This window comes from Pseudopipra pipra, chromosome 13 (genome assembly GCF_036250125.1).
Source record: "Pseudopipra pipra isolate bDixPip1 chromosome 13, bDixPip1.hap1, whole genome shotgun sequence".
In the NCBI taxonomy this organism is placed as follows: domain Eukaryota; kingdom Metazoa; phylum Chordata; class Aves; order Passeriformes; family Pipridae; genus Pseudopipra; species Pseudopipra pipra.
The window spans coordinates 16,607,292-16,625,727 of NC_087561.1; the positions used below are offsets into that span (position 1 = coordinate 16,607,292).

The following is an 18,436-nucleotide window of genomic DNA, read 5'->3' on the forward strand; positions in this document are numbered from 1 at the left end:
GTAAATAATTTCTCTTGGGTGAATTCATGAATTAGGAGACTGATTTTGAAATTTAGGCAGACAGGACTGTATTTTTTTAGATTGCAGTTTTAAAAACTGAAGACAAGATCAGAAGGTAAATCTATACAGTTCTTATTAGGTTATGTTTACAGAGGAAGATGTGAAATTCTACCTCGCAGAACTGGCCCTTGCTTTGGATCACCTTCACAGCTTGGGAATTGTGTACAGGGACCTGAAGCCAGAAAAGTAAAGTAAAATGTATTTTACCACTCTTATGTGTATTTTGCTTGTTGCTTAACGTTTTCCACTGTAGTGATGTCAAAAAATTAAATACATTTTTTGCTAGTCTATGTGAACAAATATAAAATATAAAAAATATATTATTTAAATTAAATAATATTCACTTATTAAAGTAATAACAGAAGTTGGATATAATGGTTTTTTAACTTCTATTTAAAATAACTCTATGTAAACATTGCTCTTTATGTGTTTTGGTGAATGTGAATTTTAATTTTCAGCATTTTGCTTGATGAAGCAGGACATATCAAGTTAACAGGTAGGCAACATTCATTAGAACTTTCTGAACATCTTTCTTCATAAGCTTTTTTGTGTGTTTTTGGATTATCACTTTGAAATACATATAAAAATGCAGGAAAAGAGTTCTATGAGGAAAATTAAGATAGATCTGTTGTAGGAAGTGATGTAAACAAAAGATGATTTGGAAACCAAATTGCTGTGAATTTCTGAAAGCTTTAAATTACTTCTAAGGTGATGCTTTTGTCCTGTAGATTTCATTATATTTTTGGATCTAAAATATTGCTGGTAGATTCCAAGAGAAAAGGAAATTTTTTAAACTCTCAAAGATTTGATGGAATAATGGTGATGTTTATGAAATTCTGCATGGATCTGTTTAAATTTAATTCAGTCTTAAAGTTCTCTCTTCCTTCTGCAACTGGAAATGATAATGGATTATTGATTAGCAATATTTCCCCTATGAAAAAAGGGATATTTAAGAGCCTCAGCATGAAAGCTGAGCCAGTATCAAGGACTTCTGTGTTCACTGGCAGGAAAAAAAGGATTCTGGGAATTAAGGAGCAGATGTGCAACACTGTTCTTTACTGAACTTGAGTCAGGTTGCAGAACCATGTTGGCTTATGTAACAACAATATTTTTAGTCAGATTTTACTTATTCATCATTCAGTAATACCAGACCATGCAGGCTGTGTTCCCTCTGAAACTCCTTTTTATTTCTGTCCAATTTTTTGTGTGAATAAAGGAGGCAGTAGACACAGAAAAAGGGAACTTTTGGTTATCTTAAGGCTCTAAATGTGTAATATTTCAAATATCAAGTTATTTCAGTAATAATATTGGTGGCTGCTTGTCCATTTAATGACTTAGAGAACAGTTTTGGTGATATGCAGTGAACTAATGTCTGTGGTATCTCTAGATATGTGCTGGTTTTTTCCCTGAAATTCTTTACTGGCTGTGTTCTTGTGATGCTGTTGTTGTAGACTTTGGACTCAGCAAAGAATCAGTAGATCAAGAGAAGAAGGCCTATTCCTTCTGTGGTACTGTAGAGTACATGGCACCTGAAGTGGTAAACAGGAGAGGGCACAACCAGAGTGCTGACTGGTGGTCCTTTGGGGTCCTCATGGTACTGTGCTTTTGCTTCCCTTCCTAAGGTCGCAAACACTGCATTGCTCTGAGAGAATGTGGTTTAATGCACTTAGAATAAGCTTGTCCAGTTTTAATTATCAATGCTTGGGTAAGGGGGTGAATTCAATAACTGAATTGCCACTGTAATGGCAACTTGTTTGAATAAAATTGACTTTTCACCTGCTTAGCTCTGTATGGAATCCTTACGAGGCACCATAAAGCTCATATGTGCCTTCCAGACAGTGAGATGCCACTTTGTGTATTTATTTTGCATGTTACTTGATAGTTAAGGGAAAAAACCCATACTTGAAGCCTTGATTTGAAGGAGTCTGAATGGCATTTTGAAGAGTGAGCCTGTGGAAGGAATGCTGGAGTGGAGCATGGGAATAAGTAACTGCTCCCACTTCTGCCCTTGCTGGGATGCCTCAGAGCATCAGGCTGACAGGTGCAGATTGGCATTAAAAGTGAAGTACTGTTCTAGTATTTATTATTCTTGCAGTTTTTAAAACATGGCAACGTCTGAAACTTGGTTATGGAGGAGATTTTATTGCCTTCAAGTGGCTTATAAATAGGTGTAAAATGTTCCTCCACCGCCATTAGGTCACCTTGCCACTGTTGCCATCGTGTAACTGCCTGGGAGGATTTTAGATTTGTGGCATTTTGATAATCTTTTCGAAGCTCAGCCTAATGTAGAGATGATGTAGGGAAGAGTACAGTGCTTAACACTTTGTTTCAGCAGCTGGGGGAAGAAGTGTTGATTGAGCTGAACATTTGTTCTTTCCAGTTCGAGATGCTCACTGGGACCCTGCCGTTCCAAGGTAAAGATCGAAACGAAACCATGAATATGATACTGAAGTAAGTACCTCTCCTTACTCTTTGGGAAGTCAGAAGATGTAATTTTAGACATGTTTTAACAGCTTATTATAACTCATTGGGCAACCTGGTCTAGTGGAAGGTGTCCCTTCCCGTGGCAGGGTTGGAACAAGATGGTCTTTGAGGTCTCTCCCAGCCCAAGCCATATTATGATTCTGAGAGCATACAGTTAAAACAGGAACAAAAAAAATCAAAGCCCCCCAATAAGGTGTAGATCCCAGATCATAAATACCATTAAGTATCTACAGCAATTAAAATCTTAGGGATGAATTAGTTTCCATTGTAGGTGTGTAATAAAGATAAGAAGGGTACGGTGAGTTAGAGCAGCATTATTTGCACCCCTGTTGTTGTACTCCCTTGCCACTGTTACAGCACACCTTGTTTTGTAAGCAGCAGGTGATGAGGTGTTGCTTTGTGTGTGGATGGATGGAAGGCACTTAGAGGCTCTCAATTCTCATCTTAAATTGCCTCAGTTACAACAGAGGCTGTTGAGCCAGACAGACTGGGTGAACTGGTGCTTAGTGAGCGGAGCTGTTGGGCAAATATGTTCTTGTCTGTGTTTGTGCTCAGCTCACAGAGAGTTTCCCCCAGAGCACATGAGAGCCTTGGGCCTTTGAGGGGGTGATGGGGAAGGGCAGGAGGGAGAAGCTTCATTCCCTCAGTTGGAGCTTGCCCTGAGTGTGGGTTTATATGTTGCATGTGTGAAGGGAGGGATTAGAGCACGAGCTGCCCCACTTGCAGCTCCCAAGTGGTGCTGCAGTTCTGCAGAGGAATTTCTTGCCTTAGCATAATAGTTTTCATGAAATAAAATAAATGGTAAAGTCAGGGAGCTTTTATATGATGACTCAATGAGCTACTTGAGGCCCTTTGCTTTAAGAGGAATAACAGCACTCACTTCAGGGCAAGTAACTGGGATTGGTGACACTCTTCTGGTGTTGATTCTGGTGTTATGAAAGTATCTTTGAAAATATTTAGGTATTCCTGAAATAATTCTTTTACTCTGCTTTAGCATAAAGCTTACTTGGGGGGCTCAGTGGTTTTGGTCTGATATGTTCTTTCTTTATTGTTTCTTTTAAACCACACATGTAATGTGAAACTTAAAAGTTGATGAGTTAAATACATGCACTCTACAAGACTTAAGAGTAGATCATCAAACTGTTCAGTTAAAATCTGTGTAGACAGGTTTTAGTAAAATATATTTCTTCCTCTTACTTGTTCTCTGGTTCTTTTTAGAGCAAAGCTTGGGATGCCTCAGTTCCTCAGCCCCGAAGCACAGAGTCTTCTGAGGATGTTGTTTAAAAGGAACCCATCAAATAGATTAGGTTGGTTCATTTATTTGGATCTTTAACTAACTCAACCCAACTACTTTCATTTCAGGCTCTGGGTGATCAGTAGTATTTGGGTTTAGATCCCATTTCTTAGCTTGGATCGTGACTTCTGGGTTTGGTAATGAATGATCAGAGCTTGGATCAGTGACTCTTGGTGAGCTTTGGCAGTGTCAGAGCAAAGAATATTTACTCTGTGTTTGTGAGGTTCTTGTATTGTGCCTCCCTGATGAGGTGTACTTTACTAAATGCCATCCTTGGGATATTTCTGTATTTACAATTCATTCAGATAACCACATCTGGGCGGATTTTTTAGAAATGAACCGATTTTTAGTGCAATCTTCAAAGATTTACCCAAAAGTGTGTTAAATAAAGTATTTTCTCTGTTCAGGAGCTGGTTCAGATGGAGTGGAAGAAATCAAGAGACATCCTTTTTTTTCTACTGTTGACTGGAATGTAAGTACAAAATGATCTGAATGCTGAAGCCGTTGTTAATTTTCCTGTGTGTTGTAGCATTGTCAGTATTTGCATGTGAATAGGGCCCAACAAAGTGCAGCAGTGCTGACTGTCACATCCTGGCTGCTGCTCTCATCTTCCTTGGCATCTGGAGCTGGTGTATTTACGGTACAGAGACTATTAATTATGAATTGGGCATTTAATTTTTAAATAATTAAGAGTTGCAGCTTTCTAAAGCTGAAGTTGTCTGTTGGAACATTTGTAACTGGGAGAGGATGCTGGTGTTCCCTCTGGGCAGGAATCTTCCTCTGCAGTGTCTGTCTGGTGCTTCCCTGTAGGGCACAACTCCCTGTGTATTCTCTTGGATTTCTCTCCAGTTGCCACAGCACATCCCTGTTTTATCAGTCAGATCCCATTCCCAGCTGGAATATTGACTCTGGTGCTCTGAGGTGACCCAAAGTCTGCACGAGATCACAACTCTTGCTTAAATTTTTAACAAACACCTTATGATTTTCCTCTTTGGTTCTCCCATCTTTTGAGATGTGTTTCCCAGAAACATTCTCAAAAGCAAGATGCTCCATATCAAATAAATCCCCTCTGAAAACCCTCCTTTGCTGTAATTCCTGCAGAAGGGTAGATGGAATAAATAAGATGTTGCAGTGCTGGCAGGACTATCAGGCCAATGCTGTGCTCACCTATTTCTTTTTCTTATCCTTTTCTTTTTCTCTTGCATTTATTTCTGAAAAGGTGGTTTTATTTCTGAAGAGCTGTGTTTATGCAGAATCCACCAACAAGAATTCTCAGTAACAGCAAAACTTCACTGGTTTCTCTGAATACACTTTATAAATTGTTCTCTTGTTTTGGCTTAAATATCTACTTACTTTTATCTTAAGAGACTGATGTTGAAATAAATACCAGCAATGAAGTTTGAAAGATCTGCAGTTCTAGCTTTCTTTTTCTTCATAACTTTTTTTTAAAGTCGAAAGTCCTTTGTATTTATTTCATTCTGGTGGTGTTGATGACCACTTCTGTATTTTATTTCATTTATTTCATTATCTCTTTGGGATGAATTTAGGTCCCTCTTCCTTGGTGACTTTTGTGATGTTTGGTTCTCTTTTTCTTTTTTAAATTGAGTTACATTCTGCATTCATGTGCAGGAAGATTAAATGAAAAAAAAACAAACAACAACCTGCAAAAAATAGATCTGAAAGGAGAAGAGAAATAGCAAGAAAATGCTCTCAGAACTTCCTGACCTTTGCATGGGGCTTTGACATCATTTAACATGAAATTTTCTCTTCCTTAACAGTAAATGGGACTTATTGCAGCTTTGAGATCACTTGGGCACTGCATTTCTCTAAAGCATGTTGAGTAAAGGAGGGGGGAAAAAAGCAGAGCCATTGTTCTGCTTTCCCTGATTTAGTTTGGTGGATTAGGGAAAACCTGGACTAGAGCTTTGAGAATGGGCAGTTCCAGCCCAGGAGGACGTGCCTTTACCTTGGCAAAATCACAGCACTCATGGAAGGCTCAGTGACTCTTGATTAACTGAATTTTCCCTTCTTCTCAGAAACTGTTCAGAAGAGAAATCCAGCCTCCATTTAAACCTGCTTCTGGAAAGCCAGAAGACACCTTTTGTTTTGATCCAGAATTCACAGCAAAAACACCAAAAGGTAATTAATTGTGCATGACTGTAAATTGGTGAGGTTTGTGGGACAAGAGGGTCAAATTCACATTAAAACAACAAACAAAAAAGCCAGTGACAGAGTTAAAAGGAGAGGATGCAACAGGGTTCCAGTGCTTTGAAGGAGTGTTTTCTTCTCACAGGGTTCCTGGTCTTTGAAATATTCTGCTAAACTTTGATTTATACAGGAAAAAAAAATCAAATAAATGGAATGTTAACAGCTGAATTGTGGTTTCTAGTTATGATTTAAAGTCAGACACACACTGTTTGGGGGGAATTAATACTAAAAGTAAACCAAATTTGATAGCAGCAGTGATTATTTTTAGGGTCAGTACTTCACTAAGAAGGACTTGCTTTAAGTAATGATTATAATTACTGTTGCTTAGTCTGCTCCAAGTTTCACTTCAGGTTTTCTTTTGTGATTTTTTTACTTCCTTTCCTGCTGCATCCAGCTTTTAAAGCCACTTGCTGTTGTTTGGAGAAGGTCTGTGGTTTTAACAGGCCACACAATATTATCAAACTGTGCTCACCGTGAGGCTTCACAGTGAATTTAGAGGTGCACATAATATAATCTGGGGGAAAACTGGGTTCTAATTATTCAGTAATATCACTAATTAAATATTCTTGCACTGCCTCACTTGTGCCTTGCCAGCAGCACATGCACCACTGAAGCAGCACAATCTGGTTGCTCTTCTGTGTTATGAAGTTGTTGAACACAAGACCACGATCTTTATTTCTTTTTCATAAGTAAAGTTGTGTTGCAGTAAATTTCTCCCTAAAAACATATGTTCATAAACTAATTCCTGGAGTGTTTTCCAGTTCAGACAAGACCCAGGAACACTTGCTTTGTGTTTGTTACAGAAGTAAGAGCAGACAGATAAAAAACTAGAAGTCTTATCTGGTGTTACTCTTGTTTGCTTCCCTTCCTTCCCTCAGAATGTTTCTTGTAGGATAACTCTTAAATGTATAAAAATAGCCTTATTTTGCTGGGATTTACCCACACTAATCACATGTGTCTGCCACCAGATTCTCCAGGAGTCCCCCCGAGTGCAAATGCCCATCAGCTCTTCAAAGGATTTAGTTTTGTTGCAACTACTACTGTAGAAGACCATAAAATATCCCCTCTCACCAACATCCTGCCCATAGTACAGGTAACACTTGGGTTTTTGGGAAGCTTTTTTGACATGTCAGAGACTGACCAATATTTAGTATTTACAGCCTGTTCTTTTTTTTTTTGGGAAGGGGAGACCATTATAAAATGTGCCTTATTAAAATACTTCCCTGGGATATTTTTGAATTCTTAAAAGTCAACTGCAGGTTTTCTGGAGGCAGAATTCAAAAGAGAAATCATGGGCAAGCAGGAGAAACTTCTGCTGTTGGAAACTGTCATGGTAAAGAGCATCTTGTTGGTTTAGATAACAATTTGAATTTGGTTTTTTTTTTGAAGCAGCTTCATGGAAACAGTGCCCAGTTCACTGATGTCTATGAACTGAAGGAAGATATTGGTGTTGGTTCCTACTCTGTTTGCAAGAGGTGTATACACATAGCCACAAACATGGAGTTTGCTGTGAAGGTATTGGAATAAATTTCATTGTTACAGTTCAGAAATTATTGTGTAGCAGATTTATAAATTTAAATTTATGAATTTTCCAATCACTGTAGCTGTTTTTATAAGTCTGAAGCCTGAAAATACTGTGCAATTATGAGAATGCCAGAAATAAAGTGAGATTCACAAGGGTGGAACTGGGCTGCAGAGGGAATTAGTGATGCTTCAGACAGTCCATTGCATTTCCTTGCCCACTGGAGCAGGATGGGCTGCATTAATGATAGAATCTTAACAAGGATAGAGCAAGAAATGAATAAACTGTGGGATGTGAAGCTGGAACATGAATTAATCATGATTAATAAGAAGTAATTAACTCTGGAATTTTTTTGTTCTGTTGTTGAAGCAAGGATGTAAATAGAAAAAAAATGTCTTTATTAAGCAGACTTTGTTTATCCAAGTTGTTTTTCCTGTTATATTTGGCAGATAATTGATAAAAGCAAGAGGGATCCCTCAGAAGAAATCGAGATTCTCATGCGTTATGGACAGCATCCAAATATTATCACTCTAAAGGATGTATGTACCTCTTTCTCTGCTACCTCTTACTACACAGTAGTCAAAAAACAAGTACAGATGCAGGGAGTTTATTGGGATTCTTTAAATTTTTTTTACACAGTAAAATGTATTGTGAGAGCAGTACCTAACAGTAAAGGGAGTATTTCAAAATACAGTGTTGTCCTGAGAGTAATTTTTTTCTAAAGGCTGTTTAATGAAGCTGAAGTGAGAAATGCTGTAAAGGTTAGAAATGCCATGTTTTTTATATTAAATGACTACTAATATGTTGGTGATCTGAGAAGGCTGTTCATGTTGTCCTGTGTATGCCAACTGCCAGCAGCTAAAAATTACCTGTGGAAGGGAAGAGCACTAGGGAGTGGTAGGGCTGCTTTCCTCTTGGAACACAAGTTCTGGGACTGAAAAACACAATTTCAGAGTCGTGAATCAACTCCTGATTGACACATGAGCTGCCTCACACTCCGTGCTGTGCCAGGGCCTGCTGTTTGTGCTCCACGTTCATGTGGGAGCCGGGGAACAGTCCAGTGGGAAACTCCAGTTTATCGGGATGTGTAATGGGAGAGATTTGCTTTTAATAGATACATTTACACGAACACACTTGTTAAACGTCTCCTCAGGTGTATGATGACGGCAGGTTCATCTACCTGGTGACTGAGCTGATGAAGGGGGGGGAGCTGCTGGACCGGATCCTGAGGCAGAAGTTCTTCTCGGAGCGCGAGGCCAGCGCTGTGCTGTTCACCATCGCCAAGACTGTGGACTACCTGCACTGCCAGGGGGTGAGGGTTCCTGCCAGGCACAGCCTCTCCCACACCTCTTAGAGTTACAAATCCCTTGTGCTGTGTGCCTTCTTGCTTGGCTCGTTTTTATGGCAGAAGGGAGAAAGGTTTTGTATTTTATTACAAAGGTGAATAATATCAACAACTCGTCCTGTTATTCTGGCAAAGCCTTTTGACTCTACAGTTTATGAAACAGCAGATGTTTGTTCTCTTGTGCTTGTTGGCAAATGGTGGTGTCAGTTCCAGTTACATTATGAGCTTTTTATTACCTTACTTGAACTAGAATTTTCCATTACTATAAATTAATATAATTACTTAGAACTGTTAATAATTATATTCATCCAGAGAACAGTTTTTATAAATTGCAACTAACATACAAACAAATGTACATGCTCCTTCTAAATGGTGCCTTTTCAAATTTCTTGGTTTAAAGGTGGTGCATCGAGACCTCAAACCCAGTAATATTTTATATACAGATGACTCCAATAATGCTGATTCCATCAGGATTTGTGATTTTGGATTTGCAAAACAGCTTCGAGGAGAAAATGGACTCCTCCTAACCCCATGCTACACTGCAAACTTTGTGGCACCAGAGGTATTTTAAGCTGCTCTGTGTTTTCTTTATGCTGTTTTTGATGCATCAGATACTTAAACTTTTTAGCAATGCTTGAAAAAAAGAAAAATTCTGCTAGTTTTCCTTAAATATAGTCACACATCCTTTACAAACACTGGTGCATGTGTTTTATTATAAACCTGCTTTAAAATAGCAGAGTCCACCCTCAAAAATAAGATGTAAGCCTGTTGAAAATCTTAGGAGATGATGTTCTGGGAACAAGAAATATTCTTGGTATTTACTACAATATTGAAAAATCAATAGTCAGACCTGTGACATGATCCAGGGATTGACTTACCCTTTCTTTGGGCTGGGTAGTGGTGTTGGTTTGGGGTGGTTTGTGATCCATGAAAAGTCTTTAACACTCTTTGTTTCACAGGTGCTCATGAGACAGGGATATGATGCTGCTTGTGACATATGGAGCTTGGGTGTTCTTCTTTACACCATGTTGGCAGGGTGAGAAAGATTTCTGAGCTGTTTTGTTTACCTAAAATTCCAGCATGCTGCATGAATCCCTGCTTCCCTTCCAATGGAGAGGTATTACCTCATGGAATGACACACTCAGGTAGAACAGGGAGCTGTAAGTAGATAAGCAAACACATAAACCAGCCTCATCTTACAAGGAGGTTTAAGGCTTCTCTTTTCCATAGGACATGACTGGGGGATGCCAAGGACTTTCCCCAGTTTCCTCAGAGAATTTAGCCTGTGAAAGTACCTGGTGGTTTTCTTTTTACCCTCCAGCCTCTTGTCCTCCCCACCCTACACCCTTGGAGTCACCTTCTTGTATCTCCTGGCCCTGTTGTAGAACACACTGGGTTTTAAAATCTCTGGAGTTTTCTAACTCATCCAGACTGATGCAGCTCTAGGAAGCATCTAGTGGCCAAATGAGAAAAGGTTTTATGAGTTTTGCTCCAGCAGAAAACTAGCAGGCTTTCTTGTCTTATGGCTAAATAATTGGGAATTATTCTCTTCATAAATTGGTACTTCTGATGTAATATGAGAAGTATTAATAGTATTTAATAGTATCTATATATTCTGTGATGGATTTCTCTTGGCAGTGGAATATTGACTGATTCATGAGATTTTTCCCAATTCCTTGCAGCTTTTTACCTTAACAAGGTGTTTTGTTTTTTGTCTCTCAACAGCTACACTCCCTTTGCCAATGGTCCCAATGATACTCCTGAGGAGATCCTGGTACGGATAGGCAGTGGAAAATTCTCCCTAAGTGGAGGCAACTGGGACACTGTTTCAGATGCAGCAAAGGTGGAAATGTGTTCTGTTTTTATAATTTTGTAGAATTCAAATGAATGTTCCTCAACTTTATAACTGGACAGATCTGTCAGGGCAGTTTGTTATTATTACCTGTAAATTTTGTGGCAGAGGAGGACCTGTGGTGCAGCCTCCTGCTCGAGGCAGGGCCAGCTGGGAGGTCTCACCAGGCTCAGGGCTTTATTCAGTCTGGCTTTATAAGGGTTGGGCACTGAGCAGTTTGCCTGGGCAGTCTTTCCCAGTGCTTGGCTGCTATAATCGAATCCAAATCAGGTGTTTGTGGGGTTCCTTCAGTGGAAGGATGATTTTTACAGTTATCTGTCAGTTCTAGTAACTACTCAGTCTGCCATGAAGTTGAATTTTTTATAGTGCCATTTCTTTGTTGAAGTCATCAAGTGTCTTGTCTTTGTTAGTACTTTAACAACCAATTAGATCTGCATATCTTGCCAAAAATCTTCATTATGCAGCTGTCCCTTTTTATTTAAAAATACTCCATCTCTTGCTCAATTCCCTGGGGTTGGTGTTGACCTGGTGTGTAGGTATCTTAATCACCAGTGTTACCTTTTCTAAAGATTGGCATTAATATTAATAATAATTACTAATATTAAAATATCTTTTCCTGATCCTTTGGAACTGCACTATTTGTTCAGTTCAGTAGGAGTGATTCAGAATGCTGCTGTCTTAGCACAAGAAACTCATTTCTGTCTATTTAAGAATGCTTAACATTTTGTACCTCCAACAAAGGGAACATTCTGTCAGCTTGTCCATATTTTGTTTTTAATTCAAACTATTCCTGTCTCTGTTCTGTGCCCTTCCCAGCCAGCTCTGCTTTTGACCAACATTGTAATTAGCAGCTTATTGCTGATGCTTCTAACAGGCAAAACCAAGTGTCCATTGCTGTTGGATTTATTCTTTATGTGGTTCCTTGAAGGAAAAGTTCATTGCTGGTGTTTCACTATCAATTAATTCAACTGTAATGTGTAGTCAGACCCCACACATGTAGAATGAACAATGAGAGATGTTTGCAAATAACAGCTTTCCTTCATAAGTTCTGTCTGCTAAATTTTAATAGGATTTCTAGTCTTTTAAAGATTCTGTTAGTAATAAACATGAAAGGCACCACAGTAAGTTCCTTTGCAATAAAGGCTTGCTCTGTTGAACTGCTGCAATAGTACAACACATTGTTTTGAGCCTTCTGCAGTGTCAAGGCACAGAAAGATCCAATTTGTCTCCTGATCTGAGTGTGTGTGTGTGTGCATTGTGTTAATCCCTCTGCCACAGTGGGTACTCTGCTTGTTGCTGCCATCAGCACTGCTTTAAAGATGATTTGAAGTGAACAATGTGTTTGATTTTCCTGCAGGACTTGCTCTCCCACATGCTGCACGTGGATCCCCACCAGAGGTACACGGCAGAGCAGGTGCTGAAGCATTCCTGGATTGCCTGCAGGGACCAGCTGCCACATTATCAGCTCAACAGGCAAGATGCCCCTCATCTAGTAAAGGTAAAACACCCTGCATTGTGCTCAGGGTGGTGGGTGTGCAGTGGGTTGGGTTGGTTCAGAGCTACAGCCAGAACTCTCTTCTGTTCTTTAGAACAGGAATTCACTTTCTTTTGTTTTCCCTAGAACCTGCAGATTTAACTACAGGAGAAATTCATAGAATGCTTTAGGTTGGAAGGGCCCTTAAGGTTCATCCAGTCCCACCCCCTGCCATGGGCAGGGACACCTCCCACTGTCCCAGGTTGCTCCAGGTCCCATCCAGCCTGGCCTTGGACACTTCCAGGGATCCAGGGGCAGCCACAGCTTCTCTGGGCAACCTGTGCCAGGGCCTCACTGCCCTCACAGGGAAGGATTCCTTCCCAGTATCCCATCTAAGCCTCCCCTCTGGCAGTGGGAAGCCATTCCCCCTTGTTCCATGACTGCACACCCTTGTATAAAGTCCCTCTCAAAATTATTGATAAATAATTTCTTTTTAGCTTATGTTCAAAGGAAGAGGTTTTTCTGGGTGTTTTCAAAGATTAAGGTAGTTAATATTGAGTTGTCTCCTGAGTCAGGATCTGAATAGCCACTGAACCTGCTGTATTTGGTAACTTGGTGCTGATCTTGCTTGGAGGGTACTAATTCTGCCCTGCATTAAAAGGTGACTCCTACATCTAAGGTATACAAAAGGAACACACAGGAAAGAAAAGGACATGTCAGATGTCACCCATGCTTAGAAATTGGAAGGATTCAGCAGTAAATGTATTTTTCCAAGCAAACTTCAGAGATGCCCATGACCTGCCATAAGTAATTTGGGTTTAATCGAGTTAACCGAGAACTGAATTTTGAATTGCTTTATTTTCTGATAAAAATATTTATATATATGTATGTATTATTATTTTATATTTTTTTCCCCCTAGGGAGCCATGGCTGCTACATATTCTGCACTGAATCACAAGACATTTCAGCCAGTGTTAGAGCCTGTTGCAGCCTCCAGTTTAGCTCAGCGACGGAGCATGAAAAAGCTCACATCCACAGACTTATAGATCCACTGGGACACCTGAGCACACAGAAGCAAGGGGGAAACTCAACAAGTGGCTCTGTTTTGCCTGACCTGTGATCAAAAGGCATCTATGGTTTCCTGCTACACTACTTGAATTCTGTAAAAGTCCTTTTTTTAAAAAGAAAAAAAAAAAATCCACAGGTTCATACTGTGTTTGTTTTACAGGCTGTATCTGTTAAATTAATTTAAACATCAGGTACACCATAATGAACTTCTCTACACTGTCCTTTGAGATCTGTTGCAAATATTCTTTCACATTCTGTATAGTTTTGCTGGGTTCAGTTAAAAAAAAAAAAAGTGGTTTAGGGGACCGTTGCCAATGACCAAGTTGTACATAAAGTGTCAGTGGGAGTTTTCTTTTCTTCACACCTTTAGACCCCGTTGTGAAGGACAAATTAATTTTGTAATTGGGCACTTATTTCATTCAACTTGATTCATTTCACTTGTCCTTGACTATGATGCAGAGTTGACTCATGTCTTGTGCCAGTGTTCAGTTCATTAGTGTTGATTGGGGAGGTCTGTGTTTGCATGGTGCCAGTAACTGAGAAATTCATGTGAAAATACAAACAAAGGGATGTGGAAGATTCTGCACTTGACCCATCAACTTAATTTGATCACTTGTGACCCAAAAGAAGTGCTGGTTGTGGCCTCTTAGAGGAAAATGAACATTTCTAGTTTTTACCACAAATTGTGTCCTGCACTGAGCTGGAAAAAGTTAAAATATGCATAAACTGTCAAAAGTAAGATCTCAAAACATTTGAGACAACATCATGCAGCTCAATCCTTTGTTATTTCTGTTTGCCATCCATTAGTAAAACTACTGTGTTATTTCCCTCAGCAGTCTTTCCATTGAATATGAGGTTTGTTTGGCATATGACACAAACTGACACTTTATTATAACCAACTTGGCACGTGGACTTTTATTTATTTGATTTATTTTTTTTTTAATAGAATGTTGTTGCTTCTCTCTGAACCTCTCGCTGCATGTACAAATATTACAGAACAGAAATGCAAAATTCTCTTTGCCTAACTGTAGGGGTAGCTTGGGGAAATAAATAAGCCTTGCAGTGTGCCCAGATAAGGGAATTCTGACCAAGGAATGTCACAGTTATGGACAAATTCCTATTGCCAGCACTCCCTTGCCCTCTCTGTCTGGTGTTAGGACTTGAGCTGTTCCTAAATGCTGTGATGAAGAGGAAATTAATTGCAGGGCCAGAATTATCTTGGAGTTTTCTGCCTCAAAACCTTTGCTAACTGCTGGTAGACTGGGAACTAATGCATGCAGAGATAAAAGTGTTTTCCAAAGTTGTAGACTCTGAGGAGTTGTAGTTTCATAGCAGGATGACACACATTTTAAATATTAAGTAAATTTATGTCATTAGACTGTGAAGAGGTAGAAAATCCAAGTGACCAAAAATCAAATCTGATTTGCCATCATTGAATTTCAAATTACAGGATGCCAGTGATGGCAGAACTTGGCATTTTGAGGCAGGGAAAAAAACTTTCCAAGAGAATTCTGGCTCAACCACCAGGAGTGGTGGTAGTAACTCAGATCTTACAGGAGGGTGTTGGCTGGGTTTTGTCTGTACCTGTGAAGTACTTGGGGGTGTTGGAAGTTCTGTTAGATAAGCTGCTTGCTTCTGTTGTGGTGGGGGAAGATGGGAATTACCTGGCCAAATAGTTAGGTCTGAATATATCTAGATTTGAGACTTCCTGAGTATAGCAAACATAGGTGTGCTCTTTGTATCATGCAGAACATACCCCATGTGGAATTTCTGGAATGTTGATAGGTGTTGGAAGCTTTAGGGGCCGTATGTGCCTAGTTTAGAGGTGCCTGTTTGAAATGCTTGAGAGGTGCCTGTTTGAAATGCTTGAAAGCTTCTCAAAGAACACAACTGCTTCCTGGAAAAGCTTCTTGTTTAGGACAAAATCTGCCCCTTTTGCAGCTGGTTCATCTTCCTTTTCCTTACTCTGGAGACCTTTGCCAGCAAGAATGCCTGTAAACCTCTTGTCCACACTCTGTCAGGATAATTCTGATGTTAATTCACAGAAGAATTTGAATTCACTCAAGAAAAAAAAAGCAAAGTGGTGGAAATGAAGCTCCCTGAGCCAAGGTCAAGCTGTGATGTGGGTTGAAATGTAGCAGTAAAAGCTGTGGTGGGGATGAGAGGTAAATGCAAGGCCTGGAACACAATGGAAATGTCAAACTTGCATTGTCTTCAGCTTTCCTGTAAGGCAGCAGCTGGTCTTTAATGGCTTTACCCATGAATCATTTAACAGTGTTTCTATTGGTATTTTCTTTTAGCTTGTAGAAGCACCACATTATAAGCACCTTAAAAGCATTTTGCACAAGAGCAGTTGGAAGCAGCTGAAGGTACTGAAGTTGTTCTTGATGTGCAGCACAAAGGTGATGAGAGGAGAAGTACACAGACAAGGCAGAGAACACAAACAGGGTGGATGTTCTGATTCTTAGCAGAGTAAAACATCTCTAAAGTTATCCCTGCTGGTTTCATATCACTCCTGGCCTTTAGGAAAAATGGTTCTCCTGGGGTAAAAGCAAAGTTTCAATGACTGCAACATGACAAAGTTGTCTTATCACAAAGAAAACATATGGATATGTTATATCTGACAGGCCAGTGTACCCTGGTATGCCAATTGTAATCCTTAATTTGAGGGGCAAAGTTCCCTTGCTATGACTATTTCAGCATATCAATCTCTGAAACGTTTTGGATGTGCAGGAATACAGAAGAGTTCACGTGCAGTTTACTCTTTCTGTATGTAATGATCATCCTTGAGATGCTCCTTGTGGAATTTCTTCCATATTTCTCATCCCTTCTTTTCCCAGCCTAGGTTTTGTGGTATAAAAGTAGCATGGGCTGCTCATGGGCTGTCAGTTAAATGTTTGAAAGGGAAGAACAGGTAACTGGAACGTGCTCTTCCTGGAGTGAAAGGTCAGTGCAAAGGGTTTCACTCTTGTATCATCTGGGCACAGCTGAAGTTTACAAATCACTTTACTGAGTTTGGGGAAAAAGTAAGTCAGATTTTTACAAAGTAATTACACAGAAATAGGCATTCAGGCCAGAGGAGTTCCCACAGGACTAAAACTTAAATGATACAATATTTTGGCAGTGGTTTCTGTTACTGCCAGCAAAGCTCCTGCTCTGATGTTTGGTGATCATTATCAATAAGCTCCAGGTCTCTGGTGCACAGAGAGCAGATCCCACAGACATCAGCTGGAGCAGGCTCAGGACATGCTCTGCTGTTCTTTCACCCCTCAGATATCACCATTTCCATCTTCAGTTATGCTTCTGATAAAAAGTGAGGGACTCTGTTGTATTCCTGTTACATATCCAAACTCTGCAGTGGCATCGGTGTGAGCCAGTGGTGGGTGACACAGAGTGCCCACACTGAGAGCTTTGCCTGGGTGGGTTCAGTCAGGCCACTGTTCTGTGGCTGCTGTAGTCTGTGTTGTGTGGGTTTGGCTCTTCTTCCTGTGTTCCTTAAAACCAGTGAATTCTTGACCACACCAAGAGCTGAGGTGCAGGTGCTCCAAGTGTACTGTTCACTGTAGTGTGGTTTAAATGTCCCTGTGTCCAGAGAGGGAATCCAAAACCTCACCCAAGTCAGTCATGTCGAGCTTGAATTCTGTCTTCCCTGTTTCAGTTCATTTTTCAGAGCTGATCTTCATTTGTCCAGTGGTTAAAATAACCTCAAGCAAACTTCAGCAGTTGGAAGTTCCTTGCAATGGTTACAGACTGGTCTGTAGGACTGAGTTAAAGGAATTACACAAGGCTATAATAATTTTCCTGATTTGTATCAGTGAAATTAGGCTAAAACATCAGTGCAGACGTGGGGGTTTATGGACTTCTGTAGCACTTAAGCTTTTTCAGTCCTGTCCAGAATTAAAAGTTTGCAAATATTTGTGGGAGGGGAAGAGAGGAGCAAATTTTTCTTTCTCACAAGTTTTCAGAAGGCTCCTGAAGCTGTGATGATAATAGAGCCCTTATATAATTTGTAAGGTTAAAAAACATACAGTTCTCCTTGTGTGCTGGTACCTGTTGGTAACACCCTCCACATTCACACTGTACCATCCTTCTGCATTAACATCCTCTGCTTCAGCACATTCTGAATACTGGTTGTCTCTGCTTCAGTGTAGTTCTTAAATGTTTGCTCCCCCAATTTATGTTGTTCCTTTGGGAATAGAAGAAAATACAAATCTGGCAAAACCCCACCCTGAGTGTGTAGCTAAAGCTGACTTGAGCATTATAATAATTCATACAATTAGAAGCCCCCATAAAATCATCAGCAGCTGGTTTTTCTCGAGCTTTTTCCTGTGTAATGAAAGCAAACTTTCTCTGAAAGCTTTAGAAGACATTGGATTGATTATATCTCGATATTTGGGCAACAGCTCATTACCAATAGTGAGTTTGAATAACACTGAATCCTCTTTGGGGGGTTTTCTGTGACAGCTGGAGATGCTGGGGGTGAGTCTCCTTTGCAGGACCAGGGGTTCAGGTTTGGGTGTTTTGCCTTGGGCTTTGGAGCAGTGTTGTCCATGAGTTGCACTGTCCCCATGTCCCAGGCACTGTGGCATCTTGCCCTGATCCCCTGGGCAGAGCTGAAGCTCCTCTGGCACGGGAGCAGTGACAAATCTCCAGAAAGGGCATTAACTGCGAGCGGTGCAATGAATTCCATGCTCTCTGAGGTACTTCAAAGGTGGAACTATCCAAAAGGTCCCCGTTCTCAGATATTGTAACTGTCATTTTCTCTCTCTCTCTTAAAGCATATTGTGGATTTTGTATCATACTGTATTTATTTCATTTAATTTTAAAAGAAATGTTTTCTTTAAAGCTCTGTATATATTGACATTAAAGTTTGCATTGTACTACGTTCTCCTCTTCTTGCAAGGCTGAGTCTGGCAGTGCAGGGTGTGCTGTGGTGGTTTTCTTGGCGCTGTTGCCAAATTACAACATGCCAAAACAACCTCAAAATGGTATTTATTTTTGTTAAACTTTGTGAATAATCCTAAAGGTACAGTTTTAAATAGCTGGCAGTTCCTTGAGCACTAGAATAGAAAAGTTGCAAATTCATAACGTTTTATAATTGACAGAAATCCATCACTTATGATTTGGAA

The 18,436-nt window shown here is 39.9% G+C and overlaps 1 protein-coding gene across 3 annotated transcripts in view; it reads left to right on the forward strand.

Annotated features, from left to right (window-relative positions):
• The window catches only part of RPS6KA6 (ribosomal protein S6 kinase A6), a 36,412-nt gene extending 18,222 nt beyond the window's left edge, over positions 1-18,190 (forward strand). For 2 of the 3 annotated variants that reach the window (XM_064670143.1, XM_064670145.1), the window contains exons 7-22: positions 140-246; positions 519-556; positions 1,512-1,654; positions 2,441-2,511; positions 3,763-3,851; positions 4,246-4,310; positions 5,875-5,977; positions 7,015-7,139; positions 7,436-7,561; positions 8,018-8,107; positions 8,722-8,880; positions 9,314-9,475; positions 9,873-9,949; positions 10,639-10,756; positions 12,123-12,263; positions 13,160-18,190. In XM_064670143.1, the coding sequence (XP_064526213.1) occupies positions 140-246; positions 519-556; positions 1,512-1,654; positions 2,441-2,511; positions 3,763-3,851; positions 4,246-4,310; positions 5,875-5,977; positions 7,015-7,139; positions 7,436-7,561; positions 8,018-8,107; positions 8,722-8,880; positions 9,314-9,475; positions 9,873-9,949; positions 10,639-10,756; positions 12,123-12,263; positions 13,160-13,285 (1,740 nt within the window). In that variant the 3' untranslated portion in view covers positions 13,286-18,190. The remainder of the gene's footprint in view (positions 1-139; positions 247-518; positions 557-1,511; positions 1,655-2,440; positions 2,512-3,762; positions 3,852-4,245; positions 4,311-5,874; positions 5,978-7,014; positions 7,140-7,435; positions 7,562-8,017; positions 8,108-8,721; positions 8,881-9,313; positions 9,476-9,872; positions 9,950-10,638; positions 10,757-12,122; positions 12,264-13,159) is intronic. The other variant, XM_064670144.1, reaches the window with a different exon arrangement.
• The last annotated feature ends 246 nt before the right edge of the window (positions 18,191-18,436 follow it).